Below are 26,114 nucleotides of genomic sequence, written 5' to 3' on the forward strand. Positions count from 1 at the left end.
ATACATACAAACATGACAGTGGCAAAGAACCAGTTTATTATCAGGACTCCATTGATGGGGCAGAAAGCCCTCAACCGGGTGCTTCCATGAAAATCGAGTCAGGAAGTTACCACCGCTAAAAATAGCTCTTTGAGGATATCCTTATCCAAATTTCTACCTGCGGGACAAAAGTGAGATGTTCATTTACTTATGTTACCTTACTTCACTTCTGAATCTGTATACACATTTTGTCATATTTGGAAGTTAAAATGCATAGCTCAGTTTTATTCATATATACAAGTGATTTTACCTATAAACACCATTCTATTTATTCGTTCGGTCGAGTCTTGCCAGCTCACTGGGGTCTCTTCAAGATCGTACAACTCGTGAACTCCCTGTAGGATCATTTGGTGAGCGTTATCTTTGACAGACACCAGTCCCTAAAAAGAAAGCATAGTTAAGCACATAGTCCCTTGGCTCATAGGAGCCACTTATCAAGGCCTTAGACCTGTGAATCAATAATGTGTGGATACTACACCTTTAATCGTATAATGTCCATTGCGTTGCCTTTCCCATCTTTCACATTTTTTTCCCAAAGCAGATCCTGAAAAAGGTAAAAAAAATATCAAACTACCTCTTTAATCCCTGTTGAGGGTTGTGGATTTGTTATATTACACATGATGAAATGCTACCTGAATAAATAAGTTGAGTTTTTCTTCATTCACACTCCCGGCAACTTCAAATGTAACTGTGACAATGCTCTGTGAAGACAAATGGTCAATTTCAATCAAGCAGAAACACATTTTCTAAGAAACAAAGAGTACTACATTGTTCCCCTGCTAATTAATAATTAAGTGGCAAATATTTAGCTCAGGTAGTACACACATTGATGTTACATTTCTATTAAAGTTAATATATCAGCTAAATATCATTGCTTTACCATAACAGGAGAGTTACAATTTGGGAAAATATTTTCAGAGAGGAGACTCCCCCCTAAGCTTTTGAGCAAATATGGATATTAGCTATAATTCCCCGTCATGGTTTAAGAATAAAAGACTGTTCCAAGTCTCACACTCCATAAGGTTTGTTCGGATTCATGACACTATTTGACACGTCATCATATAGAGGTTGGAATAACAATGTGTCCATTCAGTTAGCTCTTCAACAGGTTCTTACAATTTGCAATTTAGATTCCCAAATGTTAACCACTGGTGAAGAAGCAGTTCACTAGAACATCAAAGTTCCTTTAAACCAATTCTTTGGGGTTTTTGTTTCTTATTAGATATAGCCATAAGACGATTAGGGCATAAATCACTTGCCCCATGTAAAAGAGCTACATGACTATAACCTGCATGTTGTGAGCTGCTATTACACCTGATTGTGCAACATGCCTTAATACTGGACATGACACCGAACAGCAGGAACAACTGTTTATCAGCAAATAAAATATGAGGTCATGAATAAACAGCAATTTTGGTACAAGGTGGCAAACGTGGAGAAATCAGAATTGTTATAACAATGACTCTACTACTTTGCAGTAACTTATTGTATATAGCCCTCAACACACCCAGTGTAGTTTCACATTTTTCAAAGAACAATACCATTTATATTTTAGAGTCAGAAGCATATTGTTTTAAACCGGATGGACTTGTCTACAACTCTCATCTTCCCCTACTACAACATTATTGTGTGTCATTTAAACAAAAAAGAAAAACACTTGTAAACAAAGCTAAACAGAACAGAATCAACTGAACTGGGTCAGCTATGTTTAACTTTTAAGAAAGTTGCTTGTAAGTGTGTGTGTGTGTGAGAGTGTGTGGTCACTATAAGTCTATGTTTACTATATAGAGGGAAATTGACAAATCTGATTAATGAGCCTTGACGTAACGGTTATATTTTAGAATATATGTTAGTAATATTACACATGCCTACTTAAAAACGGTGGCATCTGGAATAACGCCAGAGGCCCCACCGCTGACTGTTCCAGAGAACACCACAATTTTATCTTTTTATGCAATAGAACTGTAGTTCCACTAAGTAACTGCAAAAGATCAATGAGGCTTTTAGTTTGGCGTTGGTCTGCACAAACACAAACTAACTGCCTATCACGTCCTTGTTAGGGTTTCTAAGCAGTCCTCACATGAGAAAATACCACCTCTCATTACACATCATCCGCGGCAATAATGTTCTTTAATCTGTCGAGTGACAAACTAAATAACATGAGCTACTCAATCAATTAGCAAGTGAGAGAAGCAATTCTGTCCGCAAAGTAGCCTGTTAAATAAGCAATAATCATTTCCTCGGGAAAACACAACTGTCCTTTCACCTGGGCTTTATCTAACACCTCTAGCCTGAATTAGTCTTACGGGCTTTCTTTCACCGAAATAGGCTTACGCTGTGCACATCATGATTTAAATCCAATAAGTATGACAATTAAAGACAATCCTGTTTAGTGCTATAGCTTGGAAACATGCAAATCCCTTTAATCGAAACATAAAATCTGTTAACCAGTCCCCACACTGCAAGAGCTGGACACTGTTCTTATCATCTGCATAGCGACACATAACATACGCTGACCCCATTTTCACTAACCACAAACATATATATATATTTCACAGGGCGGCTTAAAGTGCATTTCTGCCCAGGCAAATTCCCATTGGGCTGCTGGCCAGGGAGCATAAAAACCTAACGTGCGGCCTCTCATATTCGGTCGTCGCCCGCACCTAAATCATTTGGCGGACGCCGGACTGAAAGTGCATCAGCCACCAGTCCAGCTTTGTATCTGCTGACACATAGGGCACAGTAGAATTACCTGGAAAAAAACCCCAATATAATCTCATATTATTTATTGATTTATATAGTACCACTATATTCCGCAGAGCTGCACCAAGATAGCTTCCAAGTTGTATGACATGGGAGGCTGGAGCGAAGGTTGAATTATAAGAGGGATAGAAGACAGAAGGTATGGCAGTTCAGATCACTGTATATAAAGTGCATTAAGGATGAACCAAGTGCTGATAAATAATGGGATATCAGGTAACCTTATGTTAGTTAATGTAGCAGTTAAAACTACATTTAAGGCTAGTGAGAAGCTAATGGGCCACATATCAGTAATAATAATAATCTGCCACTTAACCTTTTAGTATCAGTAATAATAATAATCTGCCACTTAACCTTTTAGTATCAGTAATAATAATAATCTGCCACTTAGTCCTTTTTTGTAACCTGTTTCACTAGGAATGTGTATCTGTAATAATAAGATCACGTGCTGGGCCACTGATAACTAGACAAAACCAGACAAAGGTAAATGTTCCAAATTAACTACTGTTTACTGATGACAGTTCTGCATTTAAGACTATGCTCCTCAAAGATCGTTCCATAACCCTCAACCACGGTGGATCGTTGGATCTATTTCAATTTGTGCCAGCTGACGGTATGGAATAGACGGCGCTTTCCATGGCTAGTGTTAGGATTACTGCTCTCCCAAGATGTACAGGGAGTGTAAACATCTGTCGAGAGTAAAAGAGAGAGAGAGGAAGCTGTGAAACTCCAACGCAAGGTGAGTAAACTTTGAACACCCAGGATCTTAAAGGATATAAACACCTCAATAATTAATCCTAGATCACAGCCCTGTAAACACTGTCAAGAAAACACTTTAAAATTCCCAATTTCACACTAAGTACATACACATTTGCACACAGGAAGCACAATGTACTTATGCCACTGTTTTTCTTTCACAGATGACCCAAATGGTTTTAACAACAACCCTTTGCTAAAGGTGCCTGAGCATTAGTTACAGTTTACCGACCATTAGTATTGACATATACGGCTTTTATACATCAGTTAGCACGTAAAGATAAGCAGGTCCTAGACAAGGACATGTATATTCTATGCATTTGCTAATTAGTTTTATTATTTGATAATAATTGTTAAGAACTATAAAAAAAGAAAAACCTTTAATGTGGTAGCGTAAAATGGGAGTACATAATTGAACTATGATGCAGCTTCTAGCAGGGATCTGGTAGTGGCAGAGGGTTTCTCAGACCCTGGTGTTATCCATATTTTCTGCATCAAAACCATACACAAGCTTCAGATTATGTGGAAAACCATTCCAGCACTTCTTAATCTACCAGATTTCCTTGGTCGGTGGTTAACGGGGGGAAAAGTTTCAGCACCCACGTCTTTAATGTTGGGATTTCTTCTGAACATTTCTTTATGTGACATGGTTTGAAGAGTCCTGAGACTCAAACCACAGTTTAAACTTAGAAGTGTCTTGGACGTATTTCTTTTTGTGTTTTGTGTGTAAAAACTATTGTCCTAAATTAAAAAAAAAATTAAAGTGGGGTTCAGTACTGCCTGTGTAATGTTTATGCTTCCAGTGTTTTATCCTCTAGTATAATGGATTCAGGACAGAAAAGGCAGATGTCTGCTCCCATCTGGCATCAATCTAAAAGGTGTGGAGAATATAGATGAACCAGCAATTGTGGACTTAAATAGATCCTTTTGTAGGTGGCAACTTTTCACCTATGGAACGTGCAAGCCAACTGGCTAAGAAATGTATGGATGAAAGGGTATTTAAATATTAAAACATATTTATAATCGCCACCTCCTTATCTCACTGCTGGCATTAAGCCAGTATAGAGAAAATAGCTACAAACATGGCTGCCAAATGGGCTGCACAAGAATGCTCAGAATCCTTTCCACTGGACAGAAGGTATTCTTGGTGATTGTACATGTGTGCATGCACACACAATGTTCAGGCGCACACGCAGTGCTCACACAGGAACAGGCAGATTTCAGGTGAGTTTAACTACTTATAGATACATTTGCAACCAATGTTGTGTGTCATATTTACTTGCAGTGCATAGTTACCGTGCATTCCACACCTTTTTGGATCACAAGTCTACTTGACACATCCAAGAGGAGGCTGCAAGCCATAGGCAAGGTGGTTAAAACAACCAGTCTTTGGTACTTATGGCTTTACTATACAGCTTAAATTTTGGATGGCTCAATGAGCCAAACATGGGGTCTAGCTTGTCCTGGCATGGTTTGCCCTGCATCAGAGAAGGCCCACTCATATCTAAAAACAATCTCTGAAGATGCTTTGCTCCCAGCCTTCTGTTCAGAACATTGTCTGATAGAACTTTGTCTGGATATAGCGCCTACCACCCAGGTACCATAAAAAACATTATGGTTGTGGTCAGTATGAGGACATTTTCAGTCAATGTTAGAGACTTTCTTCAATACTTCACAGCAACTTGGAAGCCCAGGATTGTTAGGTGGTCCTCATGGCCATGAAATTATGCTTTCTAGGTCTATTACCCAACCATCACTGTTGCTAGCTTTCAGACTCATAGCTCCTCTGACTATTGTTTCCCAGTGGGCTCTTTATTTTCAACTTGTCATTTTCTCTTTTCCTATTTTTCTTTTACCTTTAATGGATTTGTGTAAATCAGTCTCTAGATTACAATATAATAAAGTAATAATAATAAAGAAGGCACAAATGTTTCTATAATCTTCCCAAGATGTATAATATGTCGCACTTAGTGCCTATTTGCTGTCCTTTATGGGTATTCTTCTAATTTTAGCAATTAAAAATTTTTTTTTTAAAAAAGTAAATTGACTACTGAAAACCAAATATATACTATAAACACTTTAAAATGCGCAAAAAGTGATATTCTCTGGGTAAAAAATATAATTTCAGCAACTTCAGCACACATAAATGAAGTTGAAAACTTTCCTTATGTTTCCGACACACCCCCACGTTTGACTAAAAACTCTTCTGAGGTGAAACCAGAAAGAGTGGTATAGAATTTCTTGCACAGTGGTAGAATTTACCATAAAAATGGTAATGCTATTCAGATTCAGTGCTGGGTGGTACATTGTGATGCTAAAATGACCATTTCCAGAAGATTATTTATTTTGCCCCTACATTGTTTTTTGTTTGTCCATGTTTAGCCCTTCGAGGTGTTGACTTTCAAAAAGAGTCATTACAATGTAAAAAGGACAACTGGCTGTTTCTCAGCAAGCGTTCCCTGTGTGATAATTGTATGTTCCCAAACTCATAGTAAACACTTGGCCTTTCACAGGACTTATTTAAAAACAAGTGGACCCTTAGACATAGCCTTGTTCTTAGTGTAATTATATTGTATGGGGTTCTAGAAGGGACAGGACGCAACTTTGTTGGCTTCCATCCCCAAAAGTACAGAAAGAACAAAAGCTATCATTGGATATCACGTATACAAACTTCTCAGGGATGGACTAATTGCTATTTTAGGCCTTCCAAGCATGTCCGCAGTTTGCTTTCAAGAATGGCAATATATTACTTGATTTTGCAGGTTAATAAACCCACTTATGAAATCACCTATAATAAACTCCTTCTCCTAGGCCAATGGTTTACGGCTATTAAGACATTGTTGTTAATACCCACATGCAACACCTTAAACTTGTATTCTAGCATCACTATGTGTTTTCTAATTCAGTAAAATTTTTATGTATACTGTACCAAAATATGGGGTATACAAATATATATATATATATATATATATATAGTAAAGCTGTGATCCCCAGTGTATAAAAGTTTTTATGTCCAGGAAATAGGGCAAACTTCAGTCCATACTTTACTGCCTATTGGGTAGTTGCTCATAAGAAGAAGAACAATTCACTCCTCCCACTTTGCACCACAACTGCAATTTATAAGTAACTCATGAAAGGTTCTGAAATATTTCATAGGGTGGACACTTCCACCATGAGTACGAATACTAGTCATTAATACAAAACAAATCTTAGCCATTCATCAAATTATATATCCTTTCAGTATTCCTTTAAACAGCCTCATCCCTAGACACCATGACCTATACCTTCTCTGGCTAACATTTCTTCTTCTCAACGGATACATGGCTGGCATCAGACTACGTGCCTAGACAATGCATATATAGAAGCATTTGTAACAACATGGGGTGCACTCCCTGTGTTTGCTTGGGCAAAGTACTCCCCATCTGCTTTTATCTATAGGAGTTCTAGAACTAGGTAGGTATCAATGAACAGTTTCTCCCAAAGAATGCTTGGCTCTGATTAGCTGGTAGATCTTCTACTTGTATGTTAATTCAGGGTCTGGATACAAGCAGAGTTGGAAAAACAGGATATTGCTTTAAGTACAAAACAAAAGAGTAAAGGGTTCAAAACATTCATATTGAAAACAGGACTTGTATTAAAAAGTGCAGATCACTCTTAGCTGCACCTTCCTGTAACCTAATGACTTTAAGTAATTAAGTAACTGCTCTCCAACAGATCAGCAGTAGGATCAATGAGTCTTTGTTATATCTGTTTGGCTGGCATAGGTTGATTACACAGAGGTAACTAGGTAAAATGTTACATTGGGTATAATGTATGGGATCGCTGGAAGTGGCTTGTACGGTTATTTATGCAATGAACCTTGAGAGCTTGAGGATTTTGCATTAGTGCTGATATCTATTATTATTTATTGACTTATAAAGTGCCATCGTATTCTGCAGCGCTGTACAATGGGTAAACAAGAAATAACAAGCAGCCCATCGCATAACTGTAACAGAAACAAAATATAAGGAGGACCCTGTTCAAACTAGCTTAAAATCTATATCTTCTATGCCATGCATACAAGATGTTTATTGGCACCGCTGGCGATACACTGACAGATTAAGTGTAACGGCGCTCAGAATAAGTGTTATGTTTGTTCTCACCCCATTCCTTCAAGATTTTAAGCTTGCGAGCAGAATAGTCTATCAATTCTAGTCTTGTCATAACCCTTGAATATATGTATTGTAAGAAGTGCTGCGTACATTGTTGGTGCATAAAAGATAATAATAATAATAGTGCCAGTCACACCTAAAGCCCAGCAATGATCAGAAGAGCAGAGACTCTGGAATGTTTGACCAGACCCTGGTGGCTGACAACACATACTGATCAGTGTGGGATCAGCTACAGTAAGGTAAGAATGGCTATATGTTATGTTTAATAAACATGAAAGAAAAAAAAAAGTAAAACAATAGAGCCAGACACCTTGTACCCCTTGTAATTTACTAGGATTTTTTTTTTAAATAGTGTAATATGTAAGGGAGTGTTTTGTTAAATGTACTTAGTGGATGTTGCTTAATTCCTTATTCCCCTTTTCTGCGGCACCCAAGGTTAAAGCCTTGCTTTAGCTGAAAAAGATAGTTAATTAGAATCACAGTAACAGCTATTTAATCATAAAAGCCACTTCTTAACCCCTTAAGGACAATAGGGGTTATTACTCGTAGTATATTGCGGGACAATGGCTCTTTTAACGTTTTTTCAGTGTTACTGTGATTTTCTTCTTTCTCATTTCGCGCTCTCCCACACATATTATATAGTTTTTTTTCAGGACAAACAGGGCTTTCTTTAGATACCATTAATTTTATCATATCATCTAATTTACTACAAAAAACAAAATGATAAGATATGGGGATTACTTTTTCTCACTTTTGAAACAAAAAACTTTTACTCATCTGCAAAAACGAAGTTTAGAAATACCCAATGTTTTTTTGCCGTTTTCTGCACGTTATGGGGCAATAAGTACCAGTAGCGTTTTGCTATTTCAAAACCTTTTTTTCCAAATCTGGTAATTCTGCCCCCCATGTGCCATTTCGGGTATCTTTGAAGCCGGCCATTGCAATTTACCCCATCAAATCATATATTTTTTAAAAATGCCGGTATTTAAACCCTTTCCATGCACTAATTTTACCACCAGCCTTTGTGAAACTTTATGGTAGTACATTTGTTTTGTATTTTTTTCACACATGTTGAACTTCAGGTATAAAATTATCGCTCCTGGTATATGTCCGTGTCAAACAACACCCCAATATGTGTTCAGTAACATCTCCTGAGCGCAGTGATACCCCACATGCATTGGTTTGTTGAGTTATTTGGGAGGTAAAAGGCCGCCTTTGTGAGGTGTGTATTTTTATGCCATTTAGACATGTGATCCTACTGCCCCATGTCCCATATTTGAGACATCTTTGAACCCGGCCAATTCAATTTACCCCATCCACTCATGCATTTTTTTTAATACGAGACACCCTATGGGCATTTGTAATGCCAATATTTTAACTCTTTCCATGCTGGAATTTTTGTAAAGATAAAGAATTTTAGGACTTTTTTTTTTTGGTGACAGTGGCGCTTTTTACATGTTACCATATTTTTATTATTTTTTTTAAACATTTTTGAACAATATTTTTTTTTTTTTACTCTCATTAGTGAGCTGAGCTCCATTGACCTTGCATGGTTGGATGCAGTACCTGCATTCAACCTGCAGGAGGAGCTCGAGAGTTCTCAAGAGGGTCTGGATAGACCCTCTGTGAACTAATTTTCTATTGTTAATGCCATCCTGTGAATGACGGCAACGTCATTTACAGGATGGCACTTGTGGTTGCTCCACAATCACAAGGCTATCGGGGTAGGGGGGTAGTGTTACTGATATCGAGGCATGTCAGCAACACAGTTTATGCTTAGGAAGCGATTCCGATCGCTTCCTAAGCTGTTTTAGCCGGGCGCCGCCGCGATCTTTGATGATCGGTGCGGCGGCGGGGAAAGCCCTCCCCGGATCCACGGTCAGCCTCACTTGTGAGGCTTCCGTGGATGCTGCAAAGCCGCCGATCGCGGCGAAAACGCGGCGATGCAGCTATTTAACGGCAGCCCGTACATGTACGGGCATTGTCGTTAAGGGGTTAAAGGGGAACTCGTCATTTTGTATTACTAGTATCAGATTTAAACAGTTTTAACAACACTTTGCTGAGTTATTGAAAAAAATTATCTACTTTTCACATGATATACCGTTTTACTGTTCTAGAAAACCAACCTGATTCCTTATCATAATGCCTCGAGGTACACAATAGAATGGCTAAGTCTTAATCACACAGCCTGACACTGTGATTTGGGATATCTGGGGAGGAACGGGCCTCATTATCATTGCCGTAAAGAATCGGCTCACTGTGGTGTTTGAGCAGGGAATATGACATGCGTGACAACACTGCAAATTCAGCAGCATACAAAACCAAAATCATTACCTTATCGAGATGCGGATGGGTTGCGTCAGTAATAAACTTGTTCTGCAAACTGAAGCAAACATCAGTCATCCATGTGCACATGTAAACAAGAATCAGTACTGTAACAGACAGATATGAACACAATACAATATGACACGTTACAATAAATGAAACTTTATTTCCGCAGTTCAAAAATATTTTCAACAATTTTCGAAACACCAAATGAAGCATGGTAAAATTATCGTGTGTGGCTTTTCCTTAGAGTTTAAATATTTAAATATGGTGGTGTTTATTGGCACAATAATAGCCAAATGGCTCAAAGAGCACAGCGTTCTTGTTACTTTACGAGGCCACTGATCATAAAATAATGCATAAACCCGGAACCAGTTAAGACTATTGGCAAGCTTTTGAAGGCATAGCATAGGGCAGTACTACAGAGATCCCAGTGTTATGTTACACCACTTCAGTCACCTCAACCAGGCCTATTTCTAGCGGCGACTAGTAGTGTGGTCAAGATTAAAGGGTTCTCTAGAGATGAAAGGGCATGCGAGTGTGTGAAGTGTCTAATACCGGGCCCGGCCACCGACAATATATTGAATACCGTTATATTTATGTGGCCCTCTTCTAAGAGAACGGAGGTGCTGCTCCTCATCAGTCAGACCACAATTTGATCTGTTTTGTATGACTGCTCTAGTCCTGTGACTAACTATAATCCCAATGACTTCTGAGTACCGTTCAGCTCTTCAGTTTAAGTGATGCTAAAGAAGCCACGTGGCATCAAAGTAAGTCCAAAGAGAAGATTTTTATTCACTACAAGCATTCCCCCTTAAAAACGGAACTAGTTAAATATGATTCTTAACTAGACAATAACGAGCAGTTCATGTAGGGATTTGCCAACCAAATATTGTGAAACAGATTACATCCTTGTCGATTGTAGCATATACTGATCTCCAGGGGAGGGCGGCGAGAATTTCTAAACATCTGCAAAGGTTTTGGAAAATCGGTTGGGGGGTAAATTGGTAACAGTGGGCTTAAAAGAAGGGAGGGAAAGTGTATGTGTAGACAAACTGCTGTATTGAAAAGGGCTCTGCATGGGGTTTGTGGCAGGAGTGCTGTCACATCTAATCCCACACATCTGGTTAATCTTGAAAGCCCTAGCTTTTTTAGTATCTGCATTCAGAGTAAATCCACGCCCCCCCCCAAAAATCAAATTTTTAGATTAGTAAGTAGTGGTGTACACAACACAAATACAGTACTCCTCAGAACCACTGGGTAGTCACAATACTTCCTGGACTTCGTCAGTACTAATATTTAATATATAGAAATAAAACTTACTGCTGTTGGAACAGCAAAAGAACACAAATGCAGGTCAGCCATTAACATTCCGATACAGCAATATTTGGAGAAATTGGTGCTTTTTAATATAATACATTTAAAAAAATAAAAATAAATTACCTTTCCCCAAATGTGCTGTCAAAAGCATGTAAATCTAAGATTTCTCTTAAATCAACTCTAGAAAGAACAGAAGGAGAACAAAATAAATGAAACTGCAAAAGCAGGAAGAGGATTCATATCTCAAGTCAAGACGTAAAGGGGATTAGATGACAGCAGAGGCCAGAGTTTTCCAACCCACTAGAGCCAATAATTAAACATGAATGAGTTGTGATTCACAATAATATATACTATAAAACGGTCACATAGGAAGCACCTGAGGATATGTCAACATACTGGACTAGATAACAGTTGCAAATACAGATTTTAAGTATAATCAATTTAAGCAATGTCACCATAGGAACGCTCAGCGTTTGACCCGGATTCTCAGGGTCTCAGGGTCAGATTCTCAGGGTCACATGGTACAGAATCGACTCCTTCCTATTCCAGTCAGCTGCGATCATATATAAGACTCCCAAATAGGTGCGTTTGCTACTAGTATGTTATGTTGCTGTCCCTGCTTGAAAGCAGGTGACACAATTACATGTATCTTTGAATAATGACAAGTCAAGTTTTCCCAAGAGGACCTGTATTAGAGCCATGGGGTTAATACATTTGGTGAGTCACCAAACGTTGCGTTTTCCTTAGGTACCTTGTTTGGTCCCTATCAGTTCTATTCTTCTTCTTCTGTATCCGTATAGTATACTGCTGCTCCTCAGTAAGTATACAGAAAAAGTATGTTATGCAGCTAAACACATTTCGTTTGCTGATCACACCATTCATTAGTATAATTCTTATGCCTTTGTTCAGCATCGCCTATTTAACGAGAAAATTGCTTTGCACGCTGCTTGCTCTTCTTCAATACAGTGGGGAAGCATCAAGAACATTGATTAGGTATTGAATTAGGTATTGAATACAAAAGTCTCTGACACAACATGAGATTATCCCACGTGAACGCGGCATGATGTGCCGCAATGGAAAATCGTGGAGGCACCTCAAAGGCAAGACCCTTTTAGAAGGAAGTAATAGTTTAAAGACAAAATAGCAGTGTACTGGAATTAACGTAACAGCAAAAGACTGCTGCCATCTATACAAACTATACAATAATCACTACTTTACACAGAACTTTGAGAAGGTAGTACTATGAAATGCTTCAAAATATTTACCATATTATATACACTTCCTGGCAGATTTACCGAACTAGAATACTCATGATCATTATAAGAAGCGCAATTCTTCATAAATATGATTTGATGACTAAGAAGTCTGTTACAGACAAATAATTCCTCATTCATTCATTAATGTAGGTAACAAACAATTTAATTGTGACGCATGGAACATCTGTGGTATTATAGTCTCTTTAATTCTGGACAATTATTATTATTACTATATGATATATATGTGTTCCTCTTTCATCTGTGAAGTCATACATATTATGGCAAAAAGTAACATTTTTATTACCTTGAACGTTGGGTCTTCAAAATTTTCACAACTCCGTTGATTGACCTCAACAAAAAAGAGGGATGGTTGAAATCTAACTTATTAGGATAAATGTCTGGGACAGTTTAATATTACATATTGTCTCCTGTTGGTTCTTGTTTAGGTGGCTTCTCCTTTTTCTGGGTAGCCCTCATGGGGTGTTCAGGTAGACCACTGTGGTCCATCTGTTAGCTATAGACCCAATCCAAAAAGTTGACTAAAGTAGGAGTTTGCAGGACAGTTACAGGTTCAACATGCGGACTTTACTATGCATTATGAATGGCTACCCCAAGTGAGCTTCACATGCAAGATGATTTTGGTTTGCCCTGTATAATTCATTGTTAACCCTACTAAGTACTAGTCATTGTTAAAAAGACACAGGAAGAATATTTGTGTGTCCTGGTTCTATGGTTGCAACAATTAGGATGTTTCCAACTCAGACACAAAAAAGAAGCTTGATGCAACATTTTTGTCCGATACTAATAGTAAAAAAGTGATGTAAGTGGTCCAAGTTAGACATAATTCATTTTCTAGAGATGACATAAAAATACACTGCACTTACCTAGCAGCGACTATTACGGCTTCCAGTTCCTGCTCAGACACCAAATCAACCTTGTTGATGATGATGACATCAGCTAGGGCAACCTGCCTAAATGGGAGAAAAAAACTGCATTCACGCTGTTTTACAATGAAACGTGATACGTTAGATTAAATCATTTTTCTAAAAGTGTCCCTATTAATATTTTTACAATACGGCTAAAATTCTTCTTTACGCAAAACTCCTCCAACCCCTAGCAAATGTTCTTCGTGCAGTGCACACAACAGCTATCCATGTGAAAAAAAAGAAAGTCTATCTAACCATAGCTACACTATTTAAACATATAGATATATATTGAACGTATTTGCACTGGACTCCACTGGAAAAATACTCAGGTTTAATTAGGTGCATTACTTAATATTACTGATATAATTGTAATGGGGTTTTTTTTTACGTTGCTTTACTCCCAGTTAAACCAAATTCCATATACTGTATATGTTTTAGCTTTCTAAAAGAGCTAATTGAAGATAATATAAAAAGTTCTTACCGGGCTGCCTCATTTATAAGACCCTCTGTTTTTTCTTCTGTCAGATGCTGATTTTAATAAAAAGAGAAACATGATTGTGTGTACATTATATATACACACACACACACACAATATATATATATATATATACAGGGCCGGCCTTAGGGGTGTGCGACCTGTGCGACCGCACAGGGCGCCATGGTAGCAGGGGCGCCTGCCCGGGACTTAACTTAAAACATCGGGGTTTTTTTGTTTTTGTTTTAACTTTATTTAACATCATTCATGTTAAATAAAGTTTAAAAAAAACAAAAAAAAACCCGATGCTTTAATCTAAGTCCCGGGCAGGGGCGCCGAGCGGTTGCTCGTGAAGTTCTCAGCAACCGCTCGGCGCCCCTTACTCTCCTTGACTCCGTCGCGGTGCCAGCATCTCATGTTGAGCGCCGGACTATTCCGGCGCTCAACATGAAATGCCGGCAGCGCGGCAGAGCGAGAAGACGGATGCCTCCCGGTCTCACCGCAGGACTCCGGCAACAAGTTAAGTGGGGGGGTGTAGTTTGAAGGGGCAGAGGGGGGGGGTTGTAGTTTGAAGGGGCAGAGGAGGGGTGTAGTTTGGAGGGGCAGGGGGGGTGTAGTTTGAAGGGGCGAGGGGGTTAGTTTGAAGGGACAGGGGGGGTAGTTTGAAGGGGCAGAGAGGGGGGTAGTTTGAGGGGGCAGTGAGGGGGGGGCGCCAGAGGAGTAGTCCGCACAGGGCGCCACAACGCCTAAGGCCGGCTCTGTATATATATATATATATATATATATATATATATATATATATATAATATCCAAAGATAGTTACCAGCACTCCAGGGACTTCTTTAAATAATCACTCGAGAAACTCTTTTGTCGAGTGATTATTTAAAGAAGTCCCTGGAGTGCCGGTAACTATCTTTGGATATTATATGAATTGCTGTTGCAGCTACTTGGCACCGGGCAGAAACAAGTGGTAATTGGAGTGCAATTGTTAATCTTGGACTTATATATATATATATATATATATACACATGCATTACACATATAGGGCTTGTAACTATAATAACAAGAGATTTTTTTTTTTGTTCTTCATAAAAATTAAAGGTGGTGTTCCCTTTACACAAAACCTCAACTGCAGTATATTATCAAAGAAACCTTAGCAGAGCTGACATTTTATTCATGTGTAATCATGTGAAAACGCAAAATCAGTTTTTATGACAAGAAATATCAGTGCCTGATTTATTAAGTGTTTTCTGCAACCAAAAAAATAAATAAGTAAATGGGAAAGTAAAGAATAATTTCTGGAAAAGTTCTGGGTATTCAACAGTAGTAGGAAAGATGCTTCTAATTCTGCATTCAGTAGCAGAAATGTTAAATTCAGAACAGCAGCTTTAACAACAGAGCTTCAACTATTAGAAAACCACAAATAAAAATAGTCTAAACCCTGTAACAGGATTTCATTCATGGTGCCACAAAAAATTGACAAGACATTTCTTTCACCATAAAGCCCGGAAAAGAGAGACTGGATTTTTCTATACAGCCGTGTTAAAAATCCCCTCTCTGTAAATCTTTGGATAACTATTCCAAAGCATTTACCCATGTAAAAAAATGCATTGTTAAATGTCTCAGTCTATGGCAGCTGTCATGTCAAGCTGTCCAATCTTTGGGGGGGAAAAAAGAAAGAATATGTCTCCCGTTGACAACCCCATTAGAATGATCACCAATGATATCAATTACCGCTTCAGTTTCGATTTGGCTAGGTGCTTACACAGCCGTGTCTCTCAGACAGGTCTAGGGCGATCAGGGCCTTTCGAGCATGACACCCTTTAAATTGATCCCTATTCTTCTGGTGTCAGGCCTCGAGACAAGCCCAGCTGCTCGGCAATTGAGGTCAGCCTCGTATGCGACTGAACGGAAGAAGTTAGCACATCTTATTTCAGACACGGGGATCGTTCCTTTTTACCGAGCTTGCTGGACACTTTCAAAATATAAACTCTAATTGAAAGCCTGGCGGCAGAGATGAATAACAAAAAAGGCTCACAGAGACCCTTAAAAAGGCTCACTTTTTGGATTTTGACACCTGTATTGCCTTTTTTTCTGGACTACAAGTAAGTGTATACATAGAATCCATTCATAACATTATTCTGACTCTCAGCAAAGCACAAGGATGATCTAAGGATGATCCAAGGATCAACGGGACAAGGCGTATATATAAAGTAGTTGGACTAACTAGAAGGTTAAGCCATATTGGTTCATATCAATGCTGTTATGGGAGAAGATAAGAAGAATGCCACAGGGGTACACACACCATTGAAACCTATTATGTGAGGTTACAAAAAATTGCACTTTTTTAGAAATGTTCTTTATAAATGTGTGGTTACAAATATTTTCTATATGTTCATATGGATCTCATAATCAATCAAGATTAAGTACATACACACACAATGAACTTCCTACCTGTATGGCGTACTTGGCATCGATAACCGTTACAATGCCTGCAAAACGCAAAGATGTTGAGCAGCGTATATAATACGGACCCGATAATCAACAGGTGATTTTTACAGAAAAATACTACATTACATAAATTTAAGAATACTTCTACTTGGGGGCACTCATATAAGATTCAATGAAAGAAAAAATAAAATAATAATAGTGTAGACTGTTGGGATAATTCTCAATAATAATATAAGTCATTCATTGCACTCACAATAGAACCGAGATTTTTCAGACTTATCCTCAATTTCTAGTGAATCTCGATGGGGTAGGGATGAGTACAGCTATAAGACCTTACTGAGCACTCGCCCCCCAGGTATTAATTGGAAAGTTACCTGAGACTGCTGCTCACTCATTGTCATTGTGTGCAGGATTGGTGCAATAATTCACTCATAATTATGACACCATTTCCAATTATCTGACTGCCCCCATAACACAAAATACAGTATTTGCTCGATTATAAGACGAGGTTTATTCCAGAGCAAATGCTCTGAAAAATACCCCTCCTATAATCGGGGTCGTCTTATAATCAGACCTCAAACCGGTCTGACTATGAGACTAAGATCCAGATCCCCCGCAGCGATGCAGGGGACCTGGATCCTCCTGTTTTATGCCCCCCCCCAACTTACCGGTGCTTCTGAGTCCCCGATGCTTAGTCCGGGCAGCGTGTAGAGCTCTACGCAATTCGCATAGAGCTCTACATGCTGCCCGGACTAAGCAGCGGGGACTCAGATGCAGGGGACCTGGATCCTCCTGTGTCATGTGGTAAGCAACTTACCGGTGCTTCTGAGTCCCCGGTGCTTAGTCCGGGCAGCGTGTAGAGCTCTACGCGATTCGCGTAGACAACTTCCGCTCAGTTGTCTACGCGAATCGCGTAGAGCTCTACACGCTGCCCGTACTAAGCACCGGGGACTCAGAAGCACCGGTAAGTTTGGAGGAGGGAGGGGGAGGGAGTGTTAAATGGGGGGGCATAAGGCATTTCTGGAGGCAGAGTGCTCTGTGAAATGCCTTTTAACCCCCTTAATGCCACTCTGCCTCCAGAAATGCCTTTTAACCCTCTATACGCCACTCTGCCTCCTGAAATGCCTTAAACCTCCCTATATGCCACTCTGCCCCATTATATGCCTTTTAACCCCCTAAATGCCAGAGTGTCATATAGGGGTATAAGGCAGTTCTGTAGGCAGAGTGGCACATAGGGGGTCAAAAGGCATATCATGGGGCACAGTGGCATATAGAGGGTTAAAAGGCATATCATGGGGCACAGTGGCATTTAGAGGGTATAAGGCATTTCTGGGGCAGAGTGGCAAGCCTGGGGGCAGATGTGCATAACTGGAAATAAAAACAAAATATTTTCCTCAATCGTAGCTTTTATTAACAAACAATTGTTCACATGAATTAACATTTACTGGTAAAACTTTTTTCCTATAGGGTCGTCTTATATTCAGGCTTTTTCTTTTTTTTTCATAAATTAACATTCAGATTTTGGGGGGTCGTCTTATAATCGAGCAAATACGGTACGCCTATGGCACTTGCTTACCATCTAAGTATATGTCGCTTCCCAACTCAGCATCAACCCAAAACATGGAAGCCACTGAACCTGGAAGAAATATACAGCTCATAAGAATTACACCGATTTAGAATTAGAGAGTATTCCCTCCGATGCAAGAAATACAGGCAATCAGTGCGCCGAGTACCTTTCATGTATTGCGCTAGCGGTGAGTAAGGTTTGTGTTTGATAATACTGTATTGGTTCAAGTAAAGATAGCCTAAAGAAGTTGTGACACATTTTAGTATATATTTTATCTTTCTACTGTGAAAGTATCGCATTCTAAACATCTTTAGGTTATCTCTGCTTTTTCTTTCTTTCCATAAATTGCTATATTTTTTCCTTCCATTCACAGCTATGACACAACAATGTCAGGATGCACACCTCCTATCTTGAAAAGACGGCTTAACAATTGCAAAGGGCTCGACCTTTAAATATAATTCAATAAGCACAGCCCGCACAGCTCATTGCAGCAGCTGCCTTGTTTAACTGTCTGTGAAAAGGGGAACCGAACCATTTGTTTTCGGATGACCTGAATTAGCGCGTTTCATCGCAGCAACATGACAGCGAGGGACAACAGCGACAGCAAACAGAACTTTTGCACTTGCCGTCAAAGGCCTTACCGGCTCACACATGATAAGGCTGTCCGAACGAATGAAACACAAGAGCGGAGGCAACGATAACAGGACTCACTGAAACGTCTGCTGCCGTCTCTTTGATAAGATCAGATGTGGTCCTCCGGCAATCACTTTGTGTCAACATCCTAATACCTGTCAGCTACTCTCAATGCTTACCCATGCAAGACGCAGCAAGAGCCACCGGGCATGATAGCTTCCTGATATCTATTGATTTATTTTCCAAAAAGCTTAACAGTTTCCAATTTGGCTGGAGCGGGGGTTTGCGAGTAACGGAGGCTGAATCAATGTCCTCTCTTTTCAAGGAAATTACTTTGGCAACGACAATGATTTAGCTTTGAGCAAGAGGGTGTCAAGTTGTTGAATGAGAAATAAGTGGAGTGTCAATAAGGATTCCCTGCCCGTGACGAGGTGACAAGAGCTCCCTAAATTCTAAGGACAAAAGCACATAATAAAAGTGCAATTAACTTAACACTGTAGTCTTTATTGTCTTAATAGGTCTACATGGGGGATAAAATGAGATTTTCGCATGGCTGACCAGCTGAAATCATGACATACGTATTTCAATTACCTATAGTGAAAAGTCACACCAAAAGGCAGACATATGTGGCCCAATTCGCAGCATTTTAAAGCTGTTTTTTTCCTAATGCATGGTTTTAACAAATCTAAGCTTCTTTTAGGACACCCATAAGGTCAACACTTTTTGAGAGTTATTTTTACCCATTAATTAGAACTATGTTCTCATTTCACTCATACAGAAGTGCAGCAGGGGGTACATTCACTAATCTTGGGTTTTTCCAACCCAACTAACCAACTTTATGATCCATTAAAAAAGGCCAACCCGGCCAAACGTATTCTCCAAGTAAGGTCAAGCTGGCCCTGTGCAATGCATTACGTGGTCAGATTTCTTTAGGCATGTCATCTAATTAACTATGCATTATGCAGGTCCAGCTCAGCAATTCCAATGGTAAATTGTGATTTGGTTTATACACCCCCATCTCCTACTACATAATGTGGGTAAAATAAATTGGGTGCACTTTAATCTATACACTATACATTATTTGGTATTAACAAGGCCGTTTTCCTCCAAAAGAACAGAAAACACTACATCACAAAGTATGAAACTTACACCAGAGCACATTTTTCTACCATACGAACACGTTTTGTTATATGTATTGTTTTTTCACTACTACGTTATGCTATACATGCCATTACGCATAACCGCTAATCCTGCACAAAGTACTGATAGATGTACCTGGATCGGCCAGTCCTGTTGTCTCCAGCAGTATGTAGTCAAACTTCCCTTTCTTCTGCATTAGATTCTCGATAGCTTTCAGGCCATTATCTCTGCAGCAAAAGAAATAGAAACGGAACACGAAAGAGACATACTTATAACCAATGAAGCAAACACGGTCTTACTGATATGAGAGATTAACATGAACACATTAATGCTTTTTCATGCATTTGTACCTGGGATACACATTGTATTTAAAAAATGACTTCACAATACTATTGTTTACATGAAACTATGCAGCTCACTGATTAGTATAAAGGACTCTTCAGTCTTTGGTTAACATAGTGGTCAGGAGAAGCCTTGGCTACAGCGCCTAATACATTCCTTACTTCACAGAGCAGCACAGACAGCCATTCCTCAATTCCAGCCACTCCTCGTACAGCTCACCAGCCTGACTGATGGCCAAAGATTTTTCCACAGCACTACCTGCAGAGCATAAAACATGGGGTATTATATTAAGGTCATGGAGTTTGCCATGCTAGAGTGACTCACGTTAGCGCATGATCTGTGCCGCTGATCCTCTAATATAGCACTCCCACCGCCACCTACTATAGCCCCCAGACACATTATACGCACGCTTGTGCGCATTCAATGACTTGGTAGACTCTTAAATTGCAAGCCAATATGCGGACACACGTAGGCGCTGATCACGTGAGTTATGTAGCGCTCATGCGACCCCGTCACTGAGGAACCATCTTCACGAAGTGTATGCTGCATAATGCAGTATGATCTCCCACAGTCATGCCTATTAGTCTGCGCTCCTCTTCCAGTAGGGTCAAATCTTTGTGGACTACATATCCCATGATCCTCAGGCTGCCTTAAGGTTGACTGGGATATGTTGTTCCTAAAGATGTGCTACTCATCTCTGAGCCACCGACTGAGACTAAGTGAGAATACAAGATTTTGTACACATGAATTTTGAATTAAATTACCGCCCCACATTACTACCCACAGTCCTACCCACACACTACTGTACATAAATGTTTTTTCCCAATATGGTGGTCGTCTTATATTCAGGCTTTTTCTATCAATAAGATCCTGTTTGAAGGCTTGTTTTATAATCAAGCAAATACAGTACATTTTTTATATATATACTGTATTTGCTCGATTATAAGACGAGGTTTTTTTCAGAGCAAATGCTCTGAAAAATACCCCTCGTCTTCTAATCGGGGTCGTCTTCTAATCAGACCTCAAATAGAGTCTGATTAGGAGACTAAGATCCAGATCCCCCGCACCGCTGCAGGGGACCTGGATCCTCCTGTCTCACCCCCCCCCCCCATCATACACACTTACCGGTGCTTCCTGCTGTATTGCCGGGGCAGCGGGTTGACGTCTACGCGATCCGCGTAGACAACGTCCGCTGCAGCCGGAAGGAGGTGTGGCTAGCAGCGGGGGTTGTCTGCGTCCGTCGCGCAAACCTTCCCCGACTGTCAGAGATCAGAGTTCCCCGCACCGGTGCGGGGAACTCTGATCTCTGACAGCCGGGGAAAGTATACGCGACGGACGCAGACAAACCCCCGCTGCCAACTCCACCTCCTTCCGGCTGCAGCAGAAGGCGACGTCAACCCGCTGCCCCGGCTGGAAGCACCGGTAAGAGAGGGCTGAGAGGGGAGGGGAGGGGAGAGTGTGTGTGTGTGTGTTAGTTAAATGGGGGTATAGGGTGTGTGTGTGTGTGTGTGTGTGTGTGTGTTAAATGGGGGCATAGGGCATTTCTGGAGTGGCGTTAAGGGGGCATTTAATAGAGCACTCTGCCTCCTGAAATGCCTTATACACCTATATGCCACTCTGCCCCATAATATGCATTTTAACCCCCTAAATGCCAGAGTGGCATATAGGGGTATAAGGCATTTCTGGAGGCAGAGTGCTCTATACAATGCCTTTTAACTCCCTTAATGCCACTCTGCCTCCTGAAATGCCTTATACCTCCCTATATGCCACTCTGCCCCATAATATGCATTTTAACCCCCTAAATGCCAGAATGGGATATAGGGGTATAAGGCATTTCTGGAGGCAGAGTGGCATATAGGGGTATAAGGCATTTCTGGAGGCAGAGTGGCACATAGGGGGTCAAAAGGCATACCATGGGGCACAGTGGCATATAGAGGGTTAAAAGGCATATCATGGGCCACAGTGCCATATTGGAGTGGCAAGCCTGGGGGCAGATGTGCGTAACTGGGGGACAGGTTGGAAAATACAAGAAATAAAAACAAAAAAAATATTTTTCTCAATCATAGCTTTTATTAAAAAAAATAGTTTACATGAATTAACATTTACTGGTAAAACTTTTTTCCTTTAGGGTCGTCTTATATTCAGGCTTTTTCTTTTTTTCCTAAGTTAATATTCAGATTTTGGGGGGTCGTCTTATAATCAGGGTCGTCTTATAATCGAGCAAATACGGTATATATATATATATATATATATATATATATATATATATACATACATACATACACACAGCACTACAGAATTTGATGGCGATATATAAAACAAATTATATATATAATACACATATATATCATCGACATAGGGAATCAGAGTATCCCTAATCCTAGCTAATAAATGCTTCTGTAGGTTTAACTGACATTAAGACAAATTGGACTGTATTGTACATTACTAACTATTTATAAAATGGCATTCACATTTTGTAGACTGTAGTGTCATACAGTGCATTTAATGGTTTAAATCAACAAACCACATTTATTTGAAAACTAGATCAGATTATTTCACTTTTAGAACATGTACTTTTTTGCATAATTTACTTTGGAGGAAAATGCCATAGTTCTCTATTAAAGTTTCGTTTTATTTACCTTCCCCGAACTCATTGATGATAACTGCAATCCTTTTGTTGTGTTGTTCAGTCAGAATGTAGTTCAAAAGAGTGGTTTTCCCTGCACCTAAAATATACACAATATCTAATTAAATATACCATATACATAAAACTATAAGTGTTCCTATTACTATATTTAATTAAACGTATACATGCCGTTGTCAGAGCAGGACATAGAAGTGCTTTTATCACTGAGGAGTTGTGATGTCACACCACTCCCTCTAATGTCACCATCTGACTCCTACAGCATACATATAAAAACTTATTTCTGCCCTAAATGGGTAATCAGCATATGCATTTGCTAGAACTACCAGCCAGTAGAACACAGTTCTTGCTGTCAAGGGGGGGGGGGCATTTGGCAAGTATGTAATAATATAAAAAATACAACGCCCATTGCTTATACTAACAGTAAAGTTTGAATGCAAAGTAAATGCCTAACTGATTTGCTTGAAAAAAATCAAGATGCCCTATGATAAGTTCCAGGCAAGTCTGTCCACAATGTCTTTTTGTACCAATCAATGAAATCTTACTCTGCCCCCCCAACCCAAGTGCTGCTAAACCCAATATAAAGAGATCTGAAAATAAGCTAAAATCAAGGTACAAGAACAGTAGGTTGATCAATAAAAGCAACAGTAACATCCCAAATAGTAAGCAACACAAAAACGAAATTACTAATCAACTTGCTGTATTTAATGTCTCCACTAGCAAAGGGTCAAAGTTATAAGTCAAAACATTGCAAAAGGCTAAGAGGACATTTTAGAGTATCTCTATAATTTTATCTGTTTGTTATTCAGCCAGTTTCCACATTCTATAGTTTTTCTGTACACAAAGTGGTAATCTTACGGTAACATAGCAAAGACACAATAATACACAAAATAAATCACCTAACATGCTATATTTTATGACTCCACTAGAGGGCAGAGTGCTAACACATAAAGGGTCGAAGCTAACATAGAACATAGCATTTGACAGCAGGTAAGAACTATTTGAACCATTTAGTTTGCCCATTTTTTGCCCATAGCTTCATGCCCGTCCATTGCATGTATACATTATTAATTTCCCTCACTGTATTAACCTCTTATGCTGGGATACTATTCCACCCTCTCCTGCATGCATTATAACGCTGGGTAATTTCTACATTTAATATTGTTTCTGTACACAAAGTTGAAATCTTAAGACTTTCAAGAAAGCTATCTACATGCATAATTGCTACTTAGTTACATATAATTCATGTTATTATTATTACATACTTGTCAGATATTCTAGTTACAAAACCTAATGATAACCCGAAGCTCATTCGAAGGTCTGTTGAGTTAATTTTGCATACCAAGGTAGCCTGTGATGATGGTAACGGGTATCTTGGCCTCTGGCTCACCAGATGGTGCTATGTCAGTTATAGGCACAAGTTCTGGGCAGTCTTCATCTTCCTCCATGGAGGCTCTGCTTCTATGAACAGAAAACATAATAATAACTCCAGTCAAAGTCCAGTCTTATTGATTCCTGCTATAGTAGAAGTAAGAAGGGGTTAAAGACTGGAAAGTCCTTAAAAATACTACGGTTATTCTACTGACCTTATTTATTAGATACTAATCATACAAATCTGGTCCCATATTATAGGGAGACCGAAATGCATCTGTGTGATCTCGGTTTTTTGTAACCCCAGAAGTTTTGAGGATCCATACAAGGTGAGCAAAAGCCAGCTTGCAAAATAGTAAGCCCATAAGATCGAAGAAACTCTATTCCGCACTCTCCTCTCGCCTGGATCTCCACTGCAGCCAGAGGACTCCTGATGACAAGGGATACTCCAGGCTGTCATTAGATCATTTCTAATTAGTTTAGCCCAGGAAAGGCCCAAAACAAAGTGCCCCTTATTAGAGTGCCTCTAAACACAAAGCAGATAAAATGCCCGTGACTTGTTATTTAATCTGCAAACAATAAGTGATATTTGGTAGGAGGATGTGGCTGCTAAATGGCATGACGACCGGCCAGATTAGACATTTGATCCTGGCTACCAGCCATAAAGTTAATTTTAACCCAACAATTCACTGCTGTGGAAAACTATATTCTAGCTGTCCTAGAAGACAGGTATATTATTGGGAATATATTTAATATATAGGTGCACCTATAACACAAGTCTAATGATCACTGTGAATTCTATAGGCTCCCTGAATTAACCCCAGTGGTTCCTGTTGCATCTATGTCACTAGCAATCATTCTCCCCTTGTCTTAGGCTGGTCAGATAAAGTCATAGAGGTCTATTGTTAAAGCCTCTCTTTTCTTGCATGGACCTTAAAAAGAATCTAAGAGGACCTTAGTAAGTCATTGGACTGTCCCTTAAATGGGGACTTATGGTCTCCCTAAAATAGACCTGCTTTTCTCGATGTCCTGAAACGGACCGGAGATCTTGGAGAAATAAGATCCTGTCCCCTCCATTATTAGTGTAAATGATGGCTCCCCAACTTCAACACACATATATTGTATTAAGAGGCTCAATTACTAAGTGCTGCATACATCACCCGGGTCACCGCTGCCCGATGCAGGTAAGAATCCCAGCTCCGGTTCCCATGTGCAGTGACAGCGGACAGCTACTTCCGGTGTAGCAGCAAATAACACCCCCCTTCAACAGCGGCTCGTGAAGCTGCTGCTCGGTTTAGTCTGTGCGTAGGAATGCTTGGGGATTTACATTCACTTTGAAATGTAGCCGCATATTATTGTTTTAAAACCACATTGTCACAGAGACAGGGGTCTCTTTGAGACCCTCAATTCATTTGCCCTCTCCTTTTTCCTCCCCTGGTGAGCCTCTTTACCAGGAGATCAGAATGTTTGCTGTATTGAGTGTTGTACAGCTCTAAAAGTAGTAGAGAGGGTTTGCCTATAAATATGGTGTGAATAAATACAGGTTTATTTTAAATTCATTGCTATCAATAGATCAGATAGTCCTCACAGACTAAGACTCAGTTTAGCCATACCTCCAATGTGTCCCTTTTGTAAGGGAGACAGTCCCAGGGGTGTACTAAGGTGAGTGCGTGTATGTTCCTATTGTGATTGTAAATGTAGGGTGTTAGTGTGTGGAAGAAGAATACTGCTTGCCATTTTATTGCTTAAATAAAGTTAAATTTCATCTAAAACACAGTGCCACCTTCAGATGGACTGATCTCTTTGCATTTACAGCTTTTTGGATCTGTGGCAAATTAGGAGATCTGCAAGTGCAAAGGTGGTGATGTAGATACAAAGTGATGGGATGGAAAGCAGTAATCCTCTTGGTCCATAAAGAAAGGAGCACAACTTACATATGTGTGTTGTATGTGTACTGT

General features: G+C 39.6%; 1 protein-coding gene across 1 annotated transcript; it reads right to left on the reverse strand.

Moving 5' to 3' along the window:
• Positions 1-98: 98 nt before the first annotated feature.
• On the reverse strand, positions 99-24,233 carry LOC149300625 (zinc-regulated GTPase metalloprotein activator 1A-like). Its single transcript, XM_089485189.1, has 15 exons — positions 24,128-24,233; positions 22,781-22,867; positions 20,303-20,399; positions 19,935-20,026; positions 18,036-18,095; positions 16,463-16,500; positions 14,015-14,061; positions 13,492-13,578; positions 12,912-12,956; positions 11,475-11,531; positions 10,041-10,089; positions 672-740; positions 518-583; positions 290-419; positions 99-157 (listed from the first exon to the last, which is right to left on the reverse strand). The coding sequence occupies exons 1-15, from the start codon at positions 24,231-24,233 to the stop codon at positions 99-101; spliced, it is 1,089 nt and encodes a 362-aa protein (XP_089341315.1).
• Positions 24,234-26,114: the final 1,881 nt, after the last annotated feature.

Source organism: Sceloporus occidentalis, unplaced genomic scaffold (assembly GCF_023333645.1).
Source record: "Sceloporus occidentalis isolate IW3139 unplaced genomic scaffold, rSceOcc1.0.p SCAF_24, whole genome shotgun sequence".
NCBI classification, from domain to species: Eukaryota; Metazoa; Chordata; class Lepidosauria; order Squamata; family Phrynosomatidae; genus Sceloporus; species Sceloporus occidentalis.